At 45.7% G+C, this 24,859-nt stretch overlaps 1 protein-coding gene across 1 annotated transcript; it reads left to right on the forward strand.

Annotated features, from left to right (window-relative positions):
- Positions 1–1,051: 1,051 nt before the first annotated feature.
- On the forward strand, positions 1,052–20,733 carry ERP27 (endoplasmic reticulum protein 27). The gene is made up of 7 exons (XM_075575067.1): positions 1,052–1,178; positions 5,928–6,019; positions 7,443–7,580; positions 9,563–9,679; positions 11,054–11,179; positions 11,277–11,474; positions 20,201–20,733. The coding sequence occupies exons 1-7, from the start codon at positions 1,073–1,075 to the stop codon at positions 20,240–20,242; spliced, it is 819 nt and encodes a 272-aa protein (XP_075431182.1). The 5' UTR covers positions 1,052–1,072; the 3' UTR covers positions 20,243–20,733.
- Positions 20,734–24,859: the final 4,126 nt, after the last annotated feature.

Consider the following 24,859-nt stretch of genomic DNA (forward strand, 5'->3'; position numbering starts at 1 on the left):
GCAGCCATGTTGGTAGAGGTAGCGAAGTCATGTGGCATCCATGTTGGAGATCCTTATAGTATCCCCCCTTTTAGGGGCAGACTCCGAATGTCATGGGGCAGGCATGGCAGGAAAAGCCTAATGGAAGTTCTTGGCCAAGGCAGGATAGTGGATGTTGGAAGTTGCAGCCCTTTTCATGATTCTCTTCTAGCTTCTCTTCACATTGGTTATTGAGTAGTGCTATTGATGCAGGGCACTTCATATTGTACAATGATGTGAGATGCAACAAAAATCAACTCTTTCAGTGTACATTTAATAGCTCATCAACTATTTGTCATGCTTATAAAATAGTCGCCCAGCATTAAAACAAATATTTTTGACCAATTGCTACTATATGTTAGAAATTTTGAAAAAACATTAATTATTGCAACTGATGAAGGGATTCATTGCTTAGACAAAAATAAACATCTTGAGTTTCTTTTTTATTTAAAACATTTTTTAGATTGAATTATCTCTATTATTTGACACATGTCACTCTAATGTTTTGAGGTTCTCGCTAAATATTGTAATGCATAGAATCCCTATTTTATTTATTTATAAAAATGTTTTACCAGGAAGTAATACTGTACACTCTCATTTCCAAGTACACTCTTATTTCTCATGGGCACAGAGTTATAACAATACATGGTTACATTAAAAGAACAGAGGTTATACACTCAATTCACAGGCATTTCATGGGCAGATAGAGTTGGAAAATTAGGTACAGAGGATAAAAGGGCTGGTGAGTTTCAGATTGAAATAGAGAAGCTATTCCAATATCCCAGTTCTATTCAATACATTGTGAACTGTTTCCCATTACTGTAGAAGAGATCAACCCCACACAAATAAATGGGACTCAAATGCTCCCCAGCATTGAGAAGCGGCTCCACAGCATATTGAATAGGGACTTTTATCCTCTGTATATTTATAGTTATCTTGTAGGGCAAAGGTTTTAGAAACAGGTGGAGATCTCTCATGCCTTATCTGTCGCACGAGCTGGCACATCCCCCTTTTTGTGGTTGAGTCACTGCACAAGGACCAGCCACTGGAAGGAATGATGGTCAGAACAATGGCTTGGTCTTCTCCAAGCTTTATCCTGCTCGTACTTTTGGTGAGTCCTTCATCGGGTGAAGAAGTAGGAGACAGCACTACCAGTGAAGGTAAGAAATATCAGCGGTAAGGCTTCCTAACCCCTTGTTAACAATAGCTGGAGATGAAGAGGAACTCCAGTATTAACCTATTAGCAACTACGCAGAAAGATCAGCAGAAAGGGTTCACATATTTACCATAGAGATAGCTGATCCATGGCAGAATGCTAGATGTCTAAATGTCTTTGTCTGAAAGATATGATCAATGTTGGGAGGATGACAGCATGTGGAAAACTAATACAGTGCCGGCCACATCAGCTGGTAATGTTGTCATGACTGCTCAGTAATAGTGAAACCCTTTTGGACATATTTGCTAAATGGTGCTAAAGTATGTTATAATACACCTGGCAGTTCAGTTACTAGAATGGACCAGGAGTTGTCTTCTGGAGTAGCACAGTTGATTAAATATGACTGTTTATCAATTCTTAGGAAAAATTGATGGACGGTATAATATAGTTATTATAAAGTTATTTTTACACATGTTAATATAGAGACATCGAATGTGATGGCAGATAAGAACCACGTGTGTGTGTGTGTGTGTGTGTGTGTGTGTGTGTGTGTGTGTGTGTGTGTGTGTGTGTGTGTGTGTGTGTGTGTGTGTGTGTGTGTGTGTGTGTGTGTGTGTGTGTGTGTGTGTGTGTGTGTATTTGGGGGGATTGTGTGTGTGTGTGTCCTCCCAAATCTGACCATTTTCCTACCTGCTGTAAATCCTCAGACCCCATTATATCCTCGATTTCTTTTATATTTGCGATTTAAGGCCGGTTCTATACTGCGTGTGCGCGGCAGTTTTAGTTGGCTGAGGTTAGTAAGCCATTCTATAAGGGTGCCGCGTGCGGACGGCAGGGAGCGTGGAACCGGCCGACAGGGGGGAGGATGAGAAAAAGAATGAATTTGCGCCGCTACCGCTGCTGAAAATGTGTGTGTGTGTGTGTGTGTGTGTGTGTGTGTGTGCAATGTTATTAAAACAGTTATTAAAGTATTTATTTATTTAATTTTAAACTTATTTAAACACACACACACACATACACACACATACATTTCCTCACTATACACAAAAAGCGTGCGGCACGTGCACGCGCGTTCGCACAGGCACGCGCGCACGGCTGCACACAGTATAGAACAGCCTATATGTCTATCACAATCCTTTTTTAAGTCCCTTACTGTATTAGCTCCACCACACATTCCATGAAAAAGTATTCCCCACACTTCCCATTAGCCTTTCATCCTCCAGCTTCATAGCATGCCCTGCTGCTGTAATGCTTTCCTCCTCCTGCGTGATACATTATGAGCACTCATTGTGACACTCTAAGTCCCAAATCTATCAATGTGTTCATTACCATTACTGTACTTACAGGGTACATAAGAGCGGGAGACCTGTGGCCCCTATATCTTTGCAGATGTGCGAGTGTGCATGTGAAAAAGTGTATGTCATTCTATATACAGCAACTAGATAGTGTATCAGTGACTTTGCTTGTATATCAATTTCTGTGTGTATCAGTGTGTCCATGTACAGTGTGTTCCGTCTGTGTGCATCAGTTTGTCTGTGTGTATCGTGTTAATGTGTATGCAGTATGTGTGTCTGTGCAGTATGCATTTTAGTGCCTCTGTTTATATCTGTCAGTGTATGTGCATCAGTGTTTCTGTAATTTGCATCAGTGTGTTAATAGCGTATGTATCAGTGTGTAAATGTGTGTACTGTGTGTATTAGTGTGTCTACGTGTGTTTGTATCAGCATGTCTATTATGTCTATCAGTGTGTCAGTGTAATGTGTGTACATCAGTGTGTATGTATGATGTATATCAGTGTTAATGTGTGTAGTGTGCATTAGTGAATTTATGCAGTATAGTTAAATAGCATCAATTGCTGGCAATAAAATATAGTAAACATATGTATAACTGTCTGAGGAAACTGTTAAGCCCTTTGCTGTGCAATGTTCTTCTGGTTCCTTTAAACGGTTAATATTTGCCCTGCATGACCTCCCTGAATTAGTATGCAAGCCTTTTAAAGCCACGTTGCACAGTGGCAGATCCATTAGATGTGTGAGTACACAGGTGTGCAGCTTCACATTGTTTATCATGGAGCTGGGAGTGTCAGGTGGAGAGGGGCATGTCTTTCACATTATTTCCCAGGTGAAAAAAAAAGGAAAAACATAATCATTGTTCAATTTAATGGAACAAAGATGTGGATTCCAGAGGGGATACGCTTTAATGGCCTGGTGCCTTGTTAAGTACAATTTGTATCAACAGTGACAACATGTACTATTTATGGGAAGAGAACATCTCGTGGGTATAAACAGAACCCTTTGCCTAAGGGAGAAAAAAATATTATTGCAGGTGCTTAAAAATAATAATTGAATTGACACTATGTTTCCCAATTAAAGTTGCAATTATCTCAAAGGCATATATATATATATATCCAAAAACTAGATAGAGACCCTGCTCCTCTCAAACAAATGTACACTTCATTCTGGTAAAGGAGGGGAGCAATTAAGGGAGAAAACTTTATTAAATACATACTGTAGCTCATATAAAAAAACTGAGCACAGATTCACTAATTAGTTTTAATGACCGAATGGTAGCAGCTGAACAGGTTGGCCGAGCTTATATTGCTCTAAGTAATAGTACCATAATCAAATGTCCTGGGTATTGCGTATATAGTATTTATATATCCATACGTCAGAACATCCCCTCTGTTTCCTCCTCCCACACTACCCGGTTCCTAGCTCTCCTCCTGCCTTCCTTGACTCCTTTTCCACTGTCTCAGAGGAGGATGTGTCACTGCTGATCTCCTCTTCTCCCTATACCACTTGCCCTCTTGACCCCATTCCCTCCTATATCTTGCTCCTACTATAATTCCTACACTCACACACATTTTTAACTCCTCCCTCTACTCTGGTACCTTTCCCTCCTCCTTCAAACATGCAACAGTTATACCATTACTTAAAAACTTAAACATAAAAACAGCAAGCTTGACCCTACCTGTCTTTCTAACTTTCGAGATGTCTTCCTCCTGCCTTTTGCCATTAAACTCCTTGAATGTCTTTTATTCTCTCGCTTGCTTCATTTTCTCAACACCCATTCACTCCTAGACCATCTATAATCTGGCCTTCGCACTGTTCACTCTACTGAAACAGCCCTTACTAAAATAACTAATGACCTCCATGCTGCCAAAGACAGAGGTCATTACACTCTGCTCAGATTACTCGACCTCTCTGCAGCATTTGACACCGTGGACCACCCTCTTCTCCTTCACATTCTCCATACTCTTGGTATTCGTAACAAAGCTCTATCCTGGATCTCATCCTACCTCTCCCATCGTACTTTCAGTGTCTCATCTGCTAACACCTCCTCCTCCTCTATCGATCTCTCTGTGGGGGTATCCCAGGGCTCTGTCCTGGGACCTCATCTCTTTTCTCTGTACACACTTTCTCTAGGTGACCTAATCAAATCTCTTGGGTTTAAATATCACCTCTATGCTGAGGACACACAAATTTACTTTTCAACCCCTGACTTTACACCTGTTGTACAGACCACACTTTCTGAATGTGGCTAGATGTCCTGTAGCAGCGACCTGGAAAAAGATACTCCCGCCCTCCAGAAGAGAGATTATTAGAAGGTTTAATGACGTCCAGTTAATGGAGATACCTCATTTCTGAATCATACCACTAGGAAGTATGATAGGGTCTGGGATCTCTGGAATGCTAGATAGGGGTGCGCTCCCGGAGGGAGAGAGGATATGGGAGTGCTGGGATGCTAGATAGGGGTGCGCTCCCGGAGGGAGAGAGGATATGGGAGCGCTGGGATGCTGGATAGGGGTGCGCTCCCGGAGAGAGAGAGGATATGGGAGTGCTGGGATGCTGGATAGGGGAGCGCTCCCGGAGAGAGAGAGGATATGGGAGTGCTGGGATGCTGGATAGGGGTGCGCTCCCAGAGGGAGAGAGGATATGGGAGTGCTGGGATGCTGGATAGGGGAGCGCTCCCGGAGGGAGAGAGGATATGGGAGCGCTGGGATGCTGCATAGGGGAGCGCTCCCGGAGGGAGAGAGGATATGGGAGTGCTGGGATGCTGGATAGGGGTGCGCTCCCGGAGGGAGAGAGGATATGGGAGCGCTGGGATGCTGGATAGGGGTGCGCTCCCAGAGGGAGAGAGGATATGGGAGCGCTGGGATGCTGGATAGGGGAGCGCTCCCGGAGGGAGAGAGGATATGGGATCCCTGGGATGCTGGATAGGGGTGCGCTCCCGGAGAGAGAGAGGATATGGGAGTGCTGGGATGCTGGATAGGGGAGCGCTCCCGGAGAGAGAGAGGATATGGGAGTGCTGGGATGCTGGATAGGGGTGCGCTCCCAGAGGGAGAGAGGATATGGGAGTGCTGGGATGCTGGATAGGGGCGCGCTCCCAGAGGGAGAGAGGATATGGGAGTGCTGGGATGCTGGATAGGGGAGCGCTCCCGGAGCGAGGGAGGATATGGGAGCGCTGAACGTAAAATATGGTGTTTACCAAATTTTGTATGATATGTAATGTGACTGTTGTTGTTTGTAAGAAATTTGATACAAAATAGTTGTTTTCCCCCTCTCCCCCCCCCTTTTTATTTTTTGTATCCTTCTCCCCCCATTTATGTGTGAAAAAAATAATAAAAATATAAGTTTAAAAAAAATGAGGTTAACATCACGTTACCTGACTTTACAGAGCTTTGTAGATCTGGTCCAAGTACCAATAACAGAATACTCTGATTACATATTCCCTCCCTCTTTTTATCTTTAAGAGCTGGTGAAGAAAGCCAAGGTGCTTGCTGATGTATCTGCTGTCAAAGCCTTCATTGATTCCTCTGAGATTTCAGTGATTGGATTTTTTGAGGTATGTTATTATTTATCATCATTTCAGTAAAGTACCCACATGTTCTGCAGCAGAGTTTAATTATGTATAACATCATAATCTGAAGTGAATTATCTTTAGGTATCCACATCCGGTTCCAACTACCTGTTCACAGAGGTATTAATGTCACTTGCACTGTATGATATTATACACTGTGTCTCTTTTTATTCTTCTCTTATATACGGCATTGAGCACGGAGGGAATAACAGTGCCAAGGAGGACAATTTTTCTATATGTTTTTTTTTTTTGTTTCTTTACACCTATGCTCAATGAAGCTCTTTTTATATTCCATGTTTTTGTGGCTGAATAAACAAGCCTATTTAGAAAACCCACGTGTCATTGCGTTGTCCCTGAAACAAGTGGAAATACTCTTAATAAATGTAAAGTTTCAGGCAGAAAAAATGGCAAATATTCCTATGCATATACGTCAGCGCAGACCACCCTCTTGATACGTCGGCCCTTATTCTATATTGTCCGCAATGGACATTCCGGACATTTTCGGCAGCAATTCCCCATTGAAGTCAATGACGATATTTAGCTGAAAACAGCCCGGAATGGCCGGATTTGTACTATATAAAACTTATACAAAAGACAGCATATTTTTTAACCACAGGTGTGTCAAACGTAAACTGAGAAATAGTTTCTAACATTTAGTCCAGATTAAATTTGGCAGATTTTTGGACGCAGATTGAACGGAGAAAAAACGGACAGACAGACACCCAGAGTTTAGTACTTGTATTTATTATAATTTGTGCTTCTATAACGCCTCTCTAGTTCCTCTTATTGTCACTCTGCAAATCGCAAGCTGAAGCATACGAGGCAAAGAGTGGACCAGCCATTTTCATATATTAACACACAAAAGCACAAAATGGAAATTATGCTTTGCATCAACTTTGATCCGAAATTGCCTTTGATGAGGATGAACCCTGTTCTTTTCCCAGTGTCCGCTCTACAGATGTGCGACCCTTCATCGAAAGAAGCGAACCAGATAAAATGTGCTTCTTTTCAGCCACTATTCGGCAAGCATTACGTCGATGTGCATCCTGCTTAATATACTCATTTGTGACATTCTCTAACACCACGGTTCATTCACTATATTTCAATTATTCGCTGAAAGCTTACAAAACTGCAAAATCTAAGAATTCGTTTGTGACAGGACTAGCCCATTGAGGCTTGTCGAAATGTTTTCGTAAGGAATCAACATTGGAAAGAAAAATGCTAATCATTTTGCAACTACTTTGTAGATATTTTTAATGTTGTTTTTCAGACACTTCATTTTAATTGATGAGTTTTGTTAGGTATTGCAAGATTGGTCATCTGTAATCCTTTGATGAAATATCATTGCCTTGGCATTAAATCGCATGTGGCGTTGGAAAGTCTTCTAGAAACTCCATATCATTTACAGGATTTGGGGACAGCTGAAGCAAAGGATTTTAGTGCTCTGGTCACGGAGCATCCTGAGTGGGAGTATGGGGTGAGCACCAGTGCAGAGGTTCAAAAGCACTTCAACGTCACGGGTAACACAGTGTCAATCTTCCGCCAGGTAAGTTAGACAATTTACTCATTTGGTATTATTTTTGCTACTATTGTTATGTATTTGTAAAGCACCAACATATTCCAGGGTGAAGTACAATAAAGGATTGAAAGACAATACCAATAAATATCTGGGGCCAGGAAATCCCCTTATGCTATCAAATCCTAACGTTGCATACTCATACAGTATCTAAGTTTTATTATGGCTAAAAAAAAGAATGGTCTCCTTTATCAAAATCAAGTCTTACTTTGTAACTGATAGCTGGCACAAGTTGCAGGTGACCTGGAAAAGAACAACGTGGCCACCAGTGACATCTCTAATACGGTCTAGTCACCTCAGGCAATTCTCTCTATCTTCTCTTATTTACCATCTGTGTCCTTTGGAACCCTGGAGTTCAGCAAGATCGTGTCTGAACCCCCTTACTGTATTATCCTCTACCACCTTTAGGAGAGAACAGGAAACGGGGGGGGGGGGGGCGGTGCACAGCCGAAAGAAACTCCCCCAGGCAAGGTAAGTGCAGTAAAAATTTCTATTTATTGGCACATAAGGGTTAAAAAAACAATATTTTTTTAAAGATAGTCTGTTTGATAAAGCGCCCCCTGCGTGAAACGTGTTAGTGTGTTTTTTTTAACCCTTGTGTGCCAATAAATAGAAGTTTTTACTGCACTTACCTTGCCTGGGGGAGTTTCTTTCGGCTGTGCACCGGCCCCCGTTTCCTGTTCTCTCTGTGCTGCTGCTGCTGTCTGGATTAGAGCACGCTGTGCAGTTCAAGCCACTCTGCCTACAAGGAAGACAGTGATTAGAGTTGCTAAATTCATGTCTACTTACTTACTCAGATTGCATACTTCAATCAAGTTAATGTGACTCTCAACTCACTGCATATATATTCCTACAATTGTTGGGCAAGAGGAACTGCTGCCTAATATACCCAGTTACTGCTGTACATTTCTAATGGACATTTACTTGTGTTGTATTGTATTGTATTGTATGTCTTTGTGTTAAAGGTTTAGATGCACTGTTTGGGTTTTCTGCATAGTTTGCCCTGTTAATCACCTTTATGAGAGGCTATTCCGTACTCTAAGTCCAAAACAGAAAAAAGAAGTACTCAGAGAACAGAAGGTATCCTGTCACGGGTGCATGTCGCTCCAATCAAGGAGGAGATTCATGCCAAAGCTGAAAAAGATCAAACGCCTCTCCACTGGGCTTAGAAAAATAGCACATTTATTATATAACAAAAAATATACACTTTTCGGTCCCACTATCAGACAACTCAAGATTGAACTCATCTTGACTGTCTGCTAGTGGGACTGTAACGTTGATATTTTTTGCTATATAATAAATGTTCTATTTTTCTAAGCCATGGGGAGTTCCGTTTGATCTTTTCCATCTCTGGCATTATTCCATAAATCCACCGCCCGTTCCGTAAGCAGGCACAGTACTTCACATTTCCCTTGCGCTTGCTACCCTCCACTTTCAAAGCATGTCCTCCTTTTTCTAGCATCTCTGCAACAGAAAAAATTCTTTTTGACACAACTCATTTATGCAAATGGAAAGTGGAACATACGGCCTCGTCCAGGCTGAGAGCTTGCGAGCGATCGAAACAATTAAAGTAAATTGTTGTGTCCAAGCTGCGAGCGCGCGTGCAAGTGAGCGTGCAGAGGCGTGATGCTGGCGAGACAAATATTTTTGTATTTGTCGCGCTTGCCCTGGTCATGTGCGCGGTTCAGCCAATGAGGGCGAACCGCTCACGTGACATCACTGGCCCGCCCTCCTCCCCCCCCCCCCCCCCACCACACACACACACACACACACACACACACACGTGCAACTAGCTGGCCAGGAATCACCCAGCGCCTGACCGCGCTCGCGCGCGCTCCCACCCTGGACGAGGCCTAAGAATCGTTCTGAAAGCTACATTGCAAACTCCGAAATGACCCAGGAACTGACTACCAGTCAATATAACATTGGGTTTCTTGGTGAATCTATTTCAGGTGGACAGTGCGAGGGAAGATTTAGTAATTAATGAAACGAAAGATGTGAACGCTGCCAAGCTTTACCGTTTTCTGACTATAAATGAATTAAGATGGGTGACGGAGTACAACGCAATGGTAAGATGCATCCCCTTTCCTAATTTATCCTAAAATGAACAACTGGTTAAACTCAGATTAATATTGAATATCTTAACTGCAAAGTGACACACTAAAATCAAATGGATCTAATGATGCTATTCCACTACATGAATCAAAATGTCTTTTTTTTTTTTTTTTTACAAATTGCTTTGATTTTTATCCTAATTAATAACTTCATTAACTAGGTTTCTAATTTGGAGATTTTACGAAACACTGCTTTATAACCAAGTCATTATTAAAATTGCAATTGCTTAATTAAAGATGTAATTCCCGGTCCCCTCCCCCCAATACCCTAATACGACGTATAGTGAAAGTGAGCTCCATGTGGCACCTTAAGGCAGCGGTGCGCAAAGTGGGGGGCGCTGGATTTCTCCTGGGGGGGGGTACGGACAGTTGCAGAAGCCCCGCGCTCTTCCCCGAGGCATTTAAATTAAATGCCAGGGTATCGCGTGAGGCCTCTGCAACTCTAAAACTTACCTTGACTCCGCCGGCGTCACTAGTGTCCATGGCAACGTGGTGTCAAAAGATGCAGCGGGGTCATGTGACATGACGTCACACGTGTCAAATGACGCTGCGGGTCACGTGACATGGGGTCACGTGACCCCGCTGCGTAATTTAACACCACGCGAGGTAAGGAACGGCGCAGAACACAGGAGAGTAGGCAGGGGGGGCGCAGCAAAAAAAGTTTGCACACCCCTGTCTTAAGGCACATAACAGACTCTTATTTTTTACCTAGCTCTTTTTTATTTAATTTGTTTTATTTAGAACAAGCTCTGATCGTGCATGTGCGGGAGGCAAGTGCCGATCGCGCATGCGCAGTAGGATAAAGCCAATCGCGCATGCACAGCCACAAAAAATACATTGGAGAGTGAGCCCCCCCCCAAGGGCACGGGCCCCCATGGTTTCTCGGGCTGCCTGGGCCATAGCTACACCCCTGCCTGTCTTTAATAGAGTGCCAAGACAGATAGGGAAATTGGGAGAGAATGGATCTCCATATGTGCAAACTCTTCTTGGACACACAGTGCAATCAGACAAAAGGGAGCAGCCAGAGAAAATCAAACCCCTCCCAAGTCTCAGCTCACCCCAATTACAAACTATCTTAAATAATTAAAAAATACTTTGTACAGTAGGTGTTAAATTGAAAAAAAAAAAGGCAACAATCGCCCAGGTGTAACTCCTTAAGAATGTCACTGCCATTAGTATGCTTCATTCCCAGGGAGTACTGCTTCATTAAGAAAGTCAATTACTTTAAGTTGTTTCCAAAATGTTGCTTTCCATAAACTAAGAGGGATTGCACCTTTATAATCCGATTTATCATTTCCCCCTGATATCTATTTATTTGTTTTTGTTCAGACGGCAGTCGGGCTCTTGGCTAGCAAAGTTCAAGTCCACCTGCTGCTCTTAATGGAGAAAGGATTGGAGAAACAAGAGGAGGCACTTGAGGCATTTCGAGAAGCAGCGGGGGTCCTTCGAGGAAAGGTTTGTCACGGGCAAAGTTTACACTACGAATGCCAACGCTTAGTGATTTTTAGTCTATCTCTTCTCATCTCACCTTATATTTATCTTCTGTTTTCAGGCTTTGTTTGTGGCTGTAGACATCACAGTGAAAGGCAATGAGAGAGTAATGTCCTTCTTCCATGTCAGAAAAAGTGACCTCCCTGCAGTAGCAATTTATAATACAGAAGATGAGAGCAAACAAGTGATGGGCACTGGGGACATCACTGTCCAGCACCTGAAAGATTTCTATTTTAGCTTTCTGTCTGGGAAAAGCACTGTGAGTAACCAATTAAGATACCTTTTTTTGGTTAAGGAACCCTAAGTGAAATTCTGAGGAACCCCCAACCATCTATAATAGAGCGTCTGTGATCAGATGCATTGTAAGGAACCCCAAACCTCTCTAATAGCGCGTCTGTGATCAAAAGCATTGTAGGGAACCCCAACCCTCTTTAATAGCGCGTATGTGATCAGAAGTATTGTAAGGAACCCCAACCATCTCTAATAGCGCGTCTGAGATCAGATGCATTGTAAAGAACCCCGACCCTCTCTAATAACACGTCTGAGATCAGATGCATTGTAAGGAACCCAAACCCTATCTAATAGCGCGTCTGAGATCAGATACATTGTAAGGAACCCCAACCCTCTCTAATAGCGCGTCTGACATCAGATGCAATGTAAATTCTTCTGTATTTGATAGATTTTTCAAATGACCAGAAAATTGCAGGGAACCCTTTAGGGATACCCAGGAAACCCAAGGGTTCCCAGTAACCCTTGTTGAAAAACACTAAAGTATCTCAGGTGTCAGTGACTTTGTTTAAGCAGAATTATAAATGTTTATCAATGTCAAAACCTTAAATAAGGGTTTATGAGGTGTATTCATTAAACTGAACAAATTGCATAACGAGGCAGAAATGGCCCTTTCTTCATGAATTTGCATCTCACCGTTTTCATTGAAGTCTTTATTGCACGTCCAAATCTTGCACAAGCTGCTGGTTTTGACACAATTTGGTTCTCGCTGTGAAATGTTCTGCATAATGCACATTTTGAATGCAAATTAGGCAAATTCTCTTCTATTTGGAGAGAGGTTCAATTTAGGAGATGGTACATTTAGTTACAAACGTCCAAATATATTCATCCATCCAGTACCTCACATGGCTAGATGCAACACACCTGAGAACACACCTCAGGGAGATACCTGGGAAATATGCAAATTAGTCATTTGAATAAATATTACATACATTTTGTATTTGCATATTGCCAGGATTTTGGGATGTGTCCCCAGGTATAACCTCTCCATATTCTTTTCTCTGTCTCTGTTTGCCACCGCCCCCTCTCAAACCATGCAACATTTAGGAATCCATGATTTTTAATTGTGTCAGCTAATATAATAACAGTTACAATTGAGGCTGTTTGGCGTTGCAATTGAGCCACAAAATAGACCACGGGGATGATTAAAAGCTGAGGCACTTTGAAATATCGTTATTTATTTATAAAATGTGTTACCAGGAAGTAATACATTGACAGTTACCTCTCGTATTCAAGTATGTCCTGGGCACAGAGTTAAGATGACAAAATAATACATGGTTACAAATACAGTTCCATAAGTGAGCAGGGTATACATTATATACAAGACATAGCATGCATTGTAGGCAGACATTGCTCGGGATCTCTAGTCCCATTGAGCGCACTACAATACAGTATATTTATATCACAGAAACTCGGTATATATAATATCAATATCATGTTACAGTATGCAGTAATTATTATTATTATATATTATATATATTATTATTGTAGTTATTAGCTATGTACATTCAACCTTACTTAGAACATTTGTGTGACAACTTTGGGGTGGGATACTTGTAACCATTACAGCAGGGTACATGGGCGTCCGCGGGAGGGGGCAAGGGGGGGCGCTTGCCCCCCCCTGGATCCAGGGCCACCAACAGGGGGGGCACAGGGGGACAAAGGGTACTGCGTCCCGGGCCCCGTGGGTCAGGCCGGGCCCCCTGCGCGGCCGGGCACCAGTTAATTAAATAAATACATAAAAAAAAGTTTAAATAAATGGCGCCGATTCCCCGCGGTCGCGGCGCGCATGCGCAGGGCAAGCAGGGCCCGCTTCCCCCCGCTCCCAACGTGGGATGGAGGGGGAAGTACCAGCTCCTCTGCGGCCCGCTTCCCCCTGCTTGGCCAGCTTCCCGCGCACCCACCTCCCATGCGACCCCCGGCCCACCTCCCGTGGCATTGCCCCCCCCACGAGCCCACCTCCCGTGCCCCCCCGAGCCGTCCTCCCGCGCCCCCTCCCCAAGCCCACCTCCCTTCTCTGGCAGCTGCCGCGGGGATATCAAGGGCAGAAGAGGATATCAGGGGCAGGAGGGGGAAGCGTCCGGCAACAAGCTGCACCCACCTGGTCAAGGTAAGTCACCCCACCCAGTCACTGTCACCCATTGTCACTGTCACCCACTGTCACTGTCACCATCACCCACTGTCACCGTCACCCACTGTCACTGTCACCCACTGTCACCGTTACCCACTGTCACCGTCACCCACTGTCACCGTCACCCACCCAGTCACTGACTGTCACTCACCAAAACACGGTCACCCACCCAGTCACTGTCAAGTCACTGTCCCACCCAGTCACTGTCACTCACTCAGTCAGTCACCCAGTCACTGTCTCCCACCCACCCACTGTCTCCCACCCACCCAGTAACTGTCTCCCACCCACCCAGTCATTGTCTCCCACCCACCCAGTCACTGTCACCCACCCACCCAGTCACTGTCACCCAGTCACTCTCTCCTACCGTCATTCACCCACCCACCATCATTCACCCACCCACATTCAACATTCACCCACCCACCTACTGTCATTCACCCACTGTCATTCACCCATCCACCCACTCACTCACTGTCATTCAACCATCATTCATCCACCCACCTACCGTCATTATCCCACCAACCCACCGTCATTCAACCGTCATTCACCCACCGACCCACCGTCATTCACCCACCCACTGTTATTCACCCACTCACCCACTGTCATTCTACTGTCATTCACCCACTCACCCACCCAGGCAGGCAGACACATGTCTTTTGTTGAAAATATAAAAATAAACAGGTTGCATTGTAATGTTTTATTCTGTATCACAATAAGAAAACAGTTAAGTAAAAGTTGCGCGCTAAAAGATATTTTTTCGTGGTAGGTGCGCTATGGGTTCGGAGGGGGGGTACGCTATGGGTTCGGGGGGGGGCGCTATGTGTTCGGGGGGGGCCTGCTCCTTTCATTTGTCCTGGGCCCCATGATTTCTGTTGGCGGCTCTGCCTGGATCACTCGCAGTCCTGGGCTGTTTTTGGCATTTATGGCGCCGTACAGTACGTTAACGGCGCTATAAACCCCAAAAACAGACTCTGGGTGGACCGGGACAGAGGTGGGTGGACCGGGACGGAAGTGGGTGGACCGGGACGGAGGTGGGTGGGTGCGCCTGGCGCCACGGCAGGCAGCTAGTGGTAGGCTAGCCTATGCTGCTACGCAGGAGGAAACGCAGCGCACTGTCATTGGTAGCACTCGGGAGTGATGCGGCTCCCATTGGTAACACTACCTACCAATGAAAGCCGTCTCACTCCCAAATCGGGACCAATCTGTGCCGCAGCCGGGACCGCCATTGCGCTGCGGCGGCACCGGTGCCAACAAGTCCACTCATCATTGGTAGCTGAGCGCTACCAATGAGAGAGGCGCCGCCATCCCTTGATGACCCAGTCCCTGAGTCGGACCAATCATGGTCCGACTCTGACCTCCATTCTCATCACGCGGCCTCCCACCCATCATGCTCCCGCCTCCTCTGACTCATCGTCAATTTGCGCAGGCTCACAGTTCAGAGAGTCTGCTGAAGAGTGAAGACGCAGGCAGCAGCACTCTCTCTGCGCAATAGGCTCCGGCGGCCCCGGCACATTAGTTCTGAAATCTGAATCCAATAATCCACAGACCACAGTAGTTTTGCTGCCTCAGGGGGCAGGAGGTAGCATTTGGAATTGGCAACAATTTGAAAATTAGGGTACAACATGACGTTTCGCTGGGTGCCAGTGCCACCACATGCATCATGGTGGCTATTTATAAAGCTGAGCTGAATAGAGTGTGAGAAAGATTCTGAGAGAATGGAGGAATATTATGGAAAAAGCAAGACAGGGTCAGGGTGAGAGAGAGAGAGAAGCGAGAGAGAGTAAAAGTAAAATAGATACAGCAAAAGAGAGACAAAGGAGCATGATGCTACTATGGATGGAAAAAGAAAGATCGGGAGAGAGAGGGAGCACATGGTAGAAAAAACCCTGCGCTGTGTCTTGTTGAAAAAACAAGGAGAAGCAGACAGTGAAAAACGAGGGAAAGCAAGCAAGCACTCAGAAAAACGGGGGAGCGGAAGATGTGGGATTATATCTGGTGAATGATGTGGATGCCATCCAATGCTAAGGCAAGTGCTGTGGGGTTATAACTGGTGCTGTGTGGCAAGTGTTTTGGGTGCAATCTGCTGCTGTGGGTGCAATCTAGGGCTGTGGCAAGTGAAATCTGGCACTACAGTATATATATATATATATATATATATATATATATATATATATATATATATATATATATATATATGTAACGGGTTTTCCCCCACCCACTCGCAGATAATACTGTGGAGGTGTAGGAACATGCAAGGTTACTCAGGTGTGGTGCATTACCTGTTGGCTCACAGGAGGGCTGAGCTTCCGCCACGGGGAACCTGGGGTACATACATCTTATACATCTCTAGGTGCAACGCCTCCACCTGGGAGGGATCCCAACGGAGTGGGAGGAGGCCCTCACAGGAAACAACCACACAAAACGAACGAATGTAAAACAGGACTGGCTTTACTGCATAACCAACTATATCTACATCATCAACACAACTTTCATGCGCCGCGGTGGACGCTAACCACTCTGGGCGTCACGGCGGACGCTACCACCTCTGGCGTCACGGCGAACGCTAATCACACTAGGCGTCACGGCGGACGCTACCACCTCTGGCGTCACGGCGGACGCTAATCACACTAGGCGTCACGGCGGACGCTACCACCTCTGGCGTCACGGCGGACGCTAACCTCCCACAGAGTGATCCCACCCCGTGTCCAGTAACCCCCACCCAAATGTCTCGCACCCCCAAAGTCAAATACCACTGTGCATGTGTATGTGTGACTGCGCAGCCACTATGTCTGGTGATAGGCCTGGTTGGTGCACGTGAGTTGCAGGTTACCTGCCCGGGCTCCAGCCACGGGTACCGCGATATCACTGGAGATCCGCCCGATCCGACGTTGTCCTCCACACCGCGTTGGGTGAATTCCAGCGCGGATAATATCACCTTAGTCCCAGGGTCTTTGATGGTGTTCTGAGCCCAGAACCCACCTCACAGGGCCGCACGGCTTTAGCACTGTGTCCCTGACTAAGCTACCAATAAATGGGGCAGTATCCCTATCTAGGGCCTGTCCCTATACTCCACAAGCTATTAAGTGACTCAGGACCTAACTGGGGGCCTGGGGGCTGCTGGCCTAATGCAGAGGGTCACTGACCCCTGCATCCACATCTTACCCCTAGCTGGTCCGGATCCTGACTGACTCCTGCTGCCAAAACCCCGCGAAATGTATCTAACTGGGAGCAGGGGAATCCGGCCTTCCGATTGGCTCCCTGGCGTCACGTGTCCCTGCCCCTGTGCACCCTGGGGGCTGTCCTTCCCGCCTTGCGTGTGCGCGAGCTGTTTGGGGGCCTCTCGCGCTAGCTGGCCTCCTGCGCATGCGCGAGCTGACTTTCAATGGCGGCGCCCTGCTCCGCTAGCCGCCGGGACCCTAACGACGCGATCGCGGGCTCGGCAACCGGCCCGCTCGCGTCCCCGGCAACCGGCCCGCTCGCGTCCCCGGCAACCGGCCCGACCGCTTCCCTAGCAACCGGCCGCAATTACAACCACGCGCGGCAACGGGGAAGGAGGGGGTGAGTGCGCGAGGGGGACCTGGCTACATCTATATATATATATATATATATATATATATATATATATATATATATATATATATATATATTGTGTGTGTGTACAGTCAAACTAATTATTGCCCCCACATAGCTTGTTGGTCGCAATGATGAAGCATGCCACCAAGGGGAAACCCTATTGGGTGAGGTTTATATAACATTCTGTTTTCCTTGCTTTATGAAAAAGAGTTGGTTTTGGGTCTTTTTTTGATTAGAAGTATATATACCCACCCACCTACACTGTGTGCCACACACATACACATTTCCTTTTTCAAGTTTCTATTACTGCATACAGGGCTGTATTCAATAAATAGTGCATTGTAGGTGAGTTATTTGAAGTTCACAAATCTCATCTTACCAATATAACTATGCATTATGCAAGGAAAGCTTGGATCTCCTAGCAGGAGAACTTTAAAGAAAATTTTCAACTCCCTGCAGCTCATCTACAACCCACAGTTTATTCAATACCACCAGCCCGGTGATGAGCAGAGTATTTAATGATCCCCATTTCTTTTTCTTGTCCCCACCTGGCACACATCATGTCTGAGGATCCTGCGCAGAGAAGCAGCCATAAAAAGTAGTAGTGCGGCTGGAATTTTCTGCACTTAAGCGCCAGAGTGACATGGCAAGTTCTCCAGGCACCCATCAGATCCTGCAACCCTGAGTAGCTGCTCTTTTTTGATGTCATAACTACACTTTCACAATTGCTTTTTTAACCTTCAAGCTTTCTCAAATTTGCTTGAAAATGCACCATTTGGCCACTCTTTTTTTTCTAAATTTTTTTCGGGGGGAGAACCCCCCTTATGCTGGTTGGGCTTGCTCGCCACAGTGCACTCACCACCACTTTTACGCTGGGCACTGGCCGTTAAAATTATGCCCCCCCCCTGAAAAAATTTCTGCGGACACCCATGGCAGGGTATACTCAGCTTACAAACCTGAGGATATAGATACTATGTTATTTACAACTATCTATTACCAGTGGTTGACAAATCACCAAAAAATCTACTCGCCACACAAAAAAATCTACTCGCCACCTAGTACCAAACGTGTGTTGCTTGGGCCAATATTTACTCGCCCGGGGGTTAAATCCACTCGCCCGGGGCGAGCAAATGTATAGGTTTGTCGAACACTGTCTATTACTACTGTATGCTAGGTGTTGCCATTGAGAACATCAACATAAAGGCTATTATTATAGTACAAACAAACAGCCCAAACCACATAGACAAAAAAACTCTTTCAAACAATGAATTAGGTGCGGGTAACACCAAGAGTCCCTGTATACTCTAAATATAGTCACAGTATTAAATAAATGTGACCCACACATATACAAGAAAACTAAGTACTGTCTATAATTCAATTTTTATATTATATATATTTTATATATAACCACGGTTTTCTACTGATATATAAAGATTGAATTATAGATTTCTTGTTTGTGTGCGGGTCAAATTTATTTTATACTGAGGCTATTATTAGTGATGTACCGAGTACCCGGAATTACCCCGTACCCGGCGTTACCCGGCAGGTTTTCAGCTACCCGGAAATTAAACGGACCCGGCAACTGAGAAGTGGGCCCGGCACCGGGTAATGTCAGGGTACCTGAAAAATACATCATCACTTACCTGCTGTCAGCGACGGAAGGCGAGGAAGACCCATGAGGAACATGGTGGAGACATCTAGGAAGGTCTGCAGAGGACCTGTGGTGGTGGCAGCATCAGAAGTGTGTGTCCAGCCGGCGTGGGAGCTGCAGAACTCCATAGCAATGTGAGCTGGGGAACCACGTGACCGGAGGAGGAGCAGAAGCGTTCCTATTGGACAGCCGGCTGTCCAAAAGGAACGCTCCTGCTCCGGTCACGTGGTTCCCCAGCTCATTGGGAGAAAATCGCCGTTCTAAAGCCTCGATAACCTAATCAAGGCAACTAGAATTGCACAAATTAAAAAAAAACTGTGATAAGGGGCTTATCGCGGCACACCTGGCGATGTGTTTTGGACGATTAAATGTATTAAATGAAGATTAATATTTTCGCCGCCCACTTATCGAGTCTTTCTGAATCGCTGTAGCTATTGTTTGCCAATAACTGCTAAAAAGCCTCCATAAGTGGGTTATGACGGCTACTAGCGTAGGCCCCTAATTGTTTTATTATCTTAATTGCACTTAGAAAAATGGTAATTTTAACATAACTCTTTCTAACTGCTTGCCTTAGAGTGGAATCGGTACTGTACTGTTGGTGCTAAAGATAGCCACTAATAAATAAATAGTATAAAATCCGCCTTTATACCTTCCTTCCGGACTCACACATCGCTAGTAGAGTAACAGAGGTCAGACAGAGGCCCGGGAGCCAAGTTACCAGAGTTAGCAATCTGTCCAGAGGCACGCAGATGGGAACCGGAGGAAATGCTGGATTACAGGAGGGGGAAAAAACATTCTTGGGCAAAGATGTAAGCAAATAAAACAGGATAGCAAAAACGGTGGGTGGGGCTTATCCAGCAAGCTGCAGTAGCTTTAATCCTGTACTACAATGACGTCAAAGGGGGTTTCCATGCGATAGGGCCGCATTGTCACTATCACAGCACAGTGAATAGGCCCCATTGACTTGAAGTGGCTATAAAGCACTTGGGACTTTAATAGAGGAAACACCACTTCTGCATAGTATTAGTGCTAACAGAGGTAGTTAGTGCCAGCCTCCTCACAGCTGAAAACAGCACTTTGCGGAAATCTTACTGTAGGTTACGGGGTGGCCAACTACAGTCCTCACGGGCCACCAACAGGCCAGGGATATCCCTGCTTCAGCACAGGTGGCTCGGTCATTTTGATTGAGCCACCTGCGCTGAAGCAGGAATATTCTTAAAACCTGGCCCTTGAGGACTGGAGTTCCCCCCCCCCCCACCCCTGGCTTAGGTTAACACCTTGCTAAGTTATTAAAGTACCTCTGCGGACACCGACATTAATACCTGCAAACTTTTATCTTCTTCAGGAGGAAGACTCAAAGAGGCGCGAAGAAAAAACTGAATTATAACCTTATTCAAACTTTACAATTCTTGACCTCCCTCCACACCGCGTTGAATTCCCAAACTCCTATATTGTATTTACTGTAATAAAACCCAGTTTCTGTTGGTTTACCAGTTTCTATAAACTGAATCTTCATTGTTGTTGTTGAGTTTTTCCACTGTTTAATATGTAGCGGTTACCATAACAACCTTTATTGTCCCAATACATGTGAATAGCAGAGGTCATTTTAACTTCCCGGGGACGTACTTTTTCAGAAACTGATAACTTTTTAAAACAGGGGTGCACAATCTTTTTTCAGCTGCACCCCCCTGCCCCCTCTTTTTTCAGCTGCGCCCCCCCCCCTCCTTGCGCCCCCCTCCTTACCTTGGCTCTGGTGTTGCCATGGCAACGGGTCCCCAGAAGCCGTCTGAGCCAAGGTAAGTGAAGTTTACAGAGGCCTCCGCCGGTCCCCCCGGCATTTCATTTAAATGCCTTCGGGAAGCGCGTGGGACCTCTCTAAACCCCGCTCCCCCCCGCAGAGAATCTCACGCCCCCCAGTTTGCGCACCCCTGCTTTAAAATGTAACTAAAGAACTTAAGAAATGTAGGATTTCTAAAAAAAATTTTTTAAAAAACGCAGAAAAAAGGACTGCACAACGGTGAATATAAAGAGCACATTTTGTATGGTGCATTGTGCTGCCCTTTTAATCATCACTTCTTAAATTAATCTCTCTCTCTTCTCCTATACCAGGGGAAGGTAACCTGCGACTCCCGAGCTGCACGCGGCTCTTTCCGCTCCTACTTGCGGCTCTCTGCAGGTTGCCGACCCCCAGCTGCTGCCTCCCTCACTATCCTGGCGGTGGCTGCGGGGGGGGGGGGGAGGGCCCGGCCGGTGCTGGTTGGGCTTCTTGTTGCCGTCGAACCCGGTTTGTCCCCAGCCGTTGGCCTGATTCTCTCCTGTACTGTCCCACGCCGGGCTCTCATGCGCGCCGGAAGTGCATATCGCAACATCCGGCGCGAGCCGATGTCATAGATCCCGGCGTGGGACAGTACAGGAGAGAGGCAGGCCAGCAGCTGGGGAGACGCCGGGTCCGGCGTGCAACAAGAAGCCCAACCAGCGCCGGCAGGACAGTGAGAGAGAGAGAGGCCCAATGTAAGTGTGTGTGTGTATGTGTATGTACATACATACATATATATTATATGTATATTATGTATGTATTTGGGGGGGTAGAGTGTGTGTGTACTTGGGGGGAGGGGGTAGAATGTGTGTGTGTGTGTGTGTGTGTGTGTGTGTGTGTGTGTGTGTGTGTGTGTGTGTGTGTGTGTGTGTGTGTGTGTGTGTGTGTGTGTGTGTGTGTGTGTGTGTGTGTGTGTGTGTGTGTGTGTGTGTGTGTATTTGGGGGGATTGTGTATGTGTGTGTATTTGGGGGGATTGTGTGTGTGTGTGTGTGTATCTGGGGGGGTCGTGTAGGTGGGGTTTTTTGGGGGGGGTAATGAGTGTGTATGTATGATTGTGTATTTTTAAATTACACTGTTTTGCACAGAAAAACACTAAATAAAGGGACTTATTGTGACATGCATTTTATTCCCCCACATATTTTGTCGTATGTTAATTCTTATACAGCATATACCTATTAAAGTGTGTTCAGTATATGTATGTGTTTGTGGGAGTGTAATATTCATGAATGTGTTGCGGCTCACAGAATATTTTGGAGAAAGACATTTTTTATAAAATGTCTCTTCTTTCTTGAGAGTTTGCAGACTCCCTATATACTCTCTCTCTCTCTCTCTCTCTCTCTCTCTCTCTCCTTCTATTTCTTTAGTCCTGTCCATCAAGTCTCTAACTTCCCTCGATATAATACTCATGCTATCAAACTGAGTAATCGGACAAATGACAGCCACAGCAGGGTATTATACCCTCATTAAGGAGCAATAGTTTGCTATATTTATTCACATGTATAACTGCACAGCATACTGTATACAGTAGGGAGGAGAAACATGTTTGTGTTCAAGTGACTGATTCTGTACCCCCGTATTACACAGAGCAAAAATAAAATAAATCAAAAACAAAAGTGAAACTTCTTTGCTGGCACTTACTGAGTTTTAATGGCAAAATTCTCTTGTGTTGTCACGGAAAACATGACGGAAGTGACATCACGCTGCTGATGGTCGCATCGCACGGTGGTTGTAGGCAGCGCATGCGCAGAAGAGGAGGTTGTAAATCGTGCCACACATGCGCAGAAGCCTATATTGATCTTCCCATCCATAGTGGGTGCCGTGCACAGGCGCGACCTGCACATGCCCGCCCAGTACCGCGCGCAGGTGCAGGGCCACAGAAGTCGACTGCAAGTTCATTAATCACACTGAGTGGGTCATCCTAGAAATGAATACAGTAAACTGCAGATTGTCTCCCTTGTTTTTTACCTTTTGGTTTTATTTACTAGTCCTGTAGTAATGGTGTGGGGAGAGGATGGCAATACTGGTACAGCCACATGACCAATGGCAACCTGTTGAATATGTGTGAGACCAGAGGTATCCCTCAACTAGATAGCAGTTGGGCAGAGAACAGGGTGCAACAGAGGAATGTGGTGGGGTTGGCACCAGGCACGCAGCCTCCTGCTACCCCTAGGTATGAGACACGGGGTGTGGTAGGATCTTGAGACTCTATTATTAACTAGCAAGACCCACAAAACTGGCAACCGAGACCATCCCAGATTATAATAATAATAGCATGTTCTTGTATAGCGCTGCTAGTTTTATGTAGACATTTTTGCAGTCACAGATCCCTGCCCTGTGGAGCTTACAATCTATGTTTTTGGTGCCTGAGGCACAGGGATCTAAGGTGACTCGCCCAAGGTCACCAGAAGCTGACACCGGGAAATTAACCAGGTTCCCCTGCTTCAAACTCAGTGCCAGCCGGTGTCTTCACTCACTGAGCCACTCCTTCTCTAATGCATTAGAGAAGGAGTGGCCTTCTATAATGCGTTGAGCTTGAACCAGCTCCCCTCATGATGACTGACCCTGCTGGGAGTGAACCTCTTCCCAGGACTGAAATGTGCAGTGATTTAATCTGTGCAGCAAGAGTTTGCACAAAATCAGGAGGACAGACGGTAGCAAAGGGAGGTGGACTTGGCACTTCACCGTAAGTGCTATACGCCCCCCGTCCAGCCGACTCCAACCCCCCATCAAGTTCTGTGCCTGGGCTTCAATCCCCTACCCAAGTTTGATGGGGCCATAGGAGACCTGGATGGATACCTCAACATCTTTTAAGGAAACTGCCACCTGCATGGTATAGCCCAAGGACTGGGTCAAGTATCTGATTCTCTTGTTGACGGGTCAGGCCATTTGCAAACGTCCCAGACTAATTCTGCACTGACTATACAAGGTAAATCAGCCCCTGCCCAAGTGGTATAGCACCACTCCAGAGACATACCGTTTAAAGTTCCAAGCTCTCCATCGGCCACCCCAACAACCCTATACAGAACTCCCAATTCAGCTGATCCGGTATCGGAGAAAATGGGTCACCGGCAGCAAGGCCACAATGGTGGAGGAGAGAGGACTTCTTCACCTTAGAGCAGTTCCTCCAGCGCTGCATGGCTGAAGTGAAGAAATGGGTAATTGGCCAAAAGCCCTCCACCATTCAGAGTATAGTCCCCATTTGCTAACAGAAGGAGGTCCAGCTCCACCCAACCCGGGGAAACAAAATGCCCGGGCAGCTGAAACCTCAGAAGTCCACACAGTGGCATCTACCTCTGACAAGACTCCAGCACCTTACAGCCAAGTTTTGACATGAAAAGCGGTGCTATTAGTGTGGCCAGGTGGGCCACATGAGAATAGACTCTCTGCAACCACCCTGGCCGGCTGCTCCAGCGAAAGAGAATTATAAGGCCTTGGGTGATTAGTGGTCTCCTTGAATGTGGGAGTCATTCTGCGGGTGGTCATAGACAGAGCGGGTCCTTACCAGTACCCAGTTGGACTGGGAAGCAATACAGTATATCCTGCAGTAGTGGATTATGCCACCTGTTACCTGGAAGCAGTAGCTCTCTCCTCTAAGGAGGCCAAGAAGGTAGCAGGAGCCAATTTAGGTATATTTTCTGGGGTTGGGTTCCCAAGTAAGATCCTCACAATCAGGGGACTGTGAATTACCGGGACTGTGGGACCAAGGTGCCTGCCCATATTCAATGCCCATTGACTTTTTAGCGTTGAACAAACTTGTTGCAAACTTTTGGATCGAAGCAAACTCTTTTGCGAGCTAATTCTAAAAGCTTGCATAGGCCTGCAAAGCCCCATTTCTACCTCGGATAGAACAAAATACAGTAGCATGCACTTTGATGAAGCATTCATTCTAGCTTTTTGGTGAGGATGAAACAAGCAGTGGATTCTGGGAGAAGAAAAAGCAAACTCACGACGAGATTCATCGTGCTCGGAGAGCGACACCTCACATCCTTTCCCATAGAGCCTGACTGATGCACTGACAATCCTTCAAATGTAGGAGTGGATGGTATTTCATAGAATGTGTTTAAGTAAACGTCGATTTGGGGAGAGAGTTTTAAAGGGTGTTTTCTCATTCTGAAAGTGTTGAAAAAAAACTTTTCACAAACATGTGCCTTTAATTTGCCAGTGTTAAATAGGAATTAAACTCATCA

Source organism: Ascaphus truei, chromosome 17 (assembly GCF_040206685.1).
Source record: "Ascaphus truei isolate aAscTru1 chromosome 17, aAscTru1.hap1, whole genome shotgun sequence".
NCBI classification, from domain to species: domain Eukaryota; kingdom Metazoa; phylum Chordata; class Amphibia; order Anura; family Ascaphidae; genus Ascaphus; species Ascaphus truei.

What these genes read in the sequence shown, in the direction of transcription:
- ERP27 (XM_075575067.1), top strand. Translation starts at nt 1,073, where the DNA reads ATGATGGTCAGAACAATGGCTTGGTCTTCTCCAAGCTTTATCCTGCTC. An exon ending in CAGTGATTGGATTTTTTGAG is followed by an intron (nt 6,020 to 7,442) that starts GTATGTTATTAT and finishes TATCATTTACAG; the next exon opens with GATTTGGGGACAGCTGAAGC. An exon ending in CAGTGTCAATCTTCCGCCAG is followed by an intron (nt 7,581 to 9,562) that starts GTAAGTTAGACA and finishes AATCTATTTCAG; the next exon opens with GTGGACAGTGCGAGGGAAGA.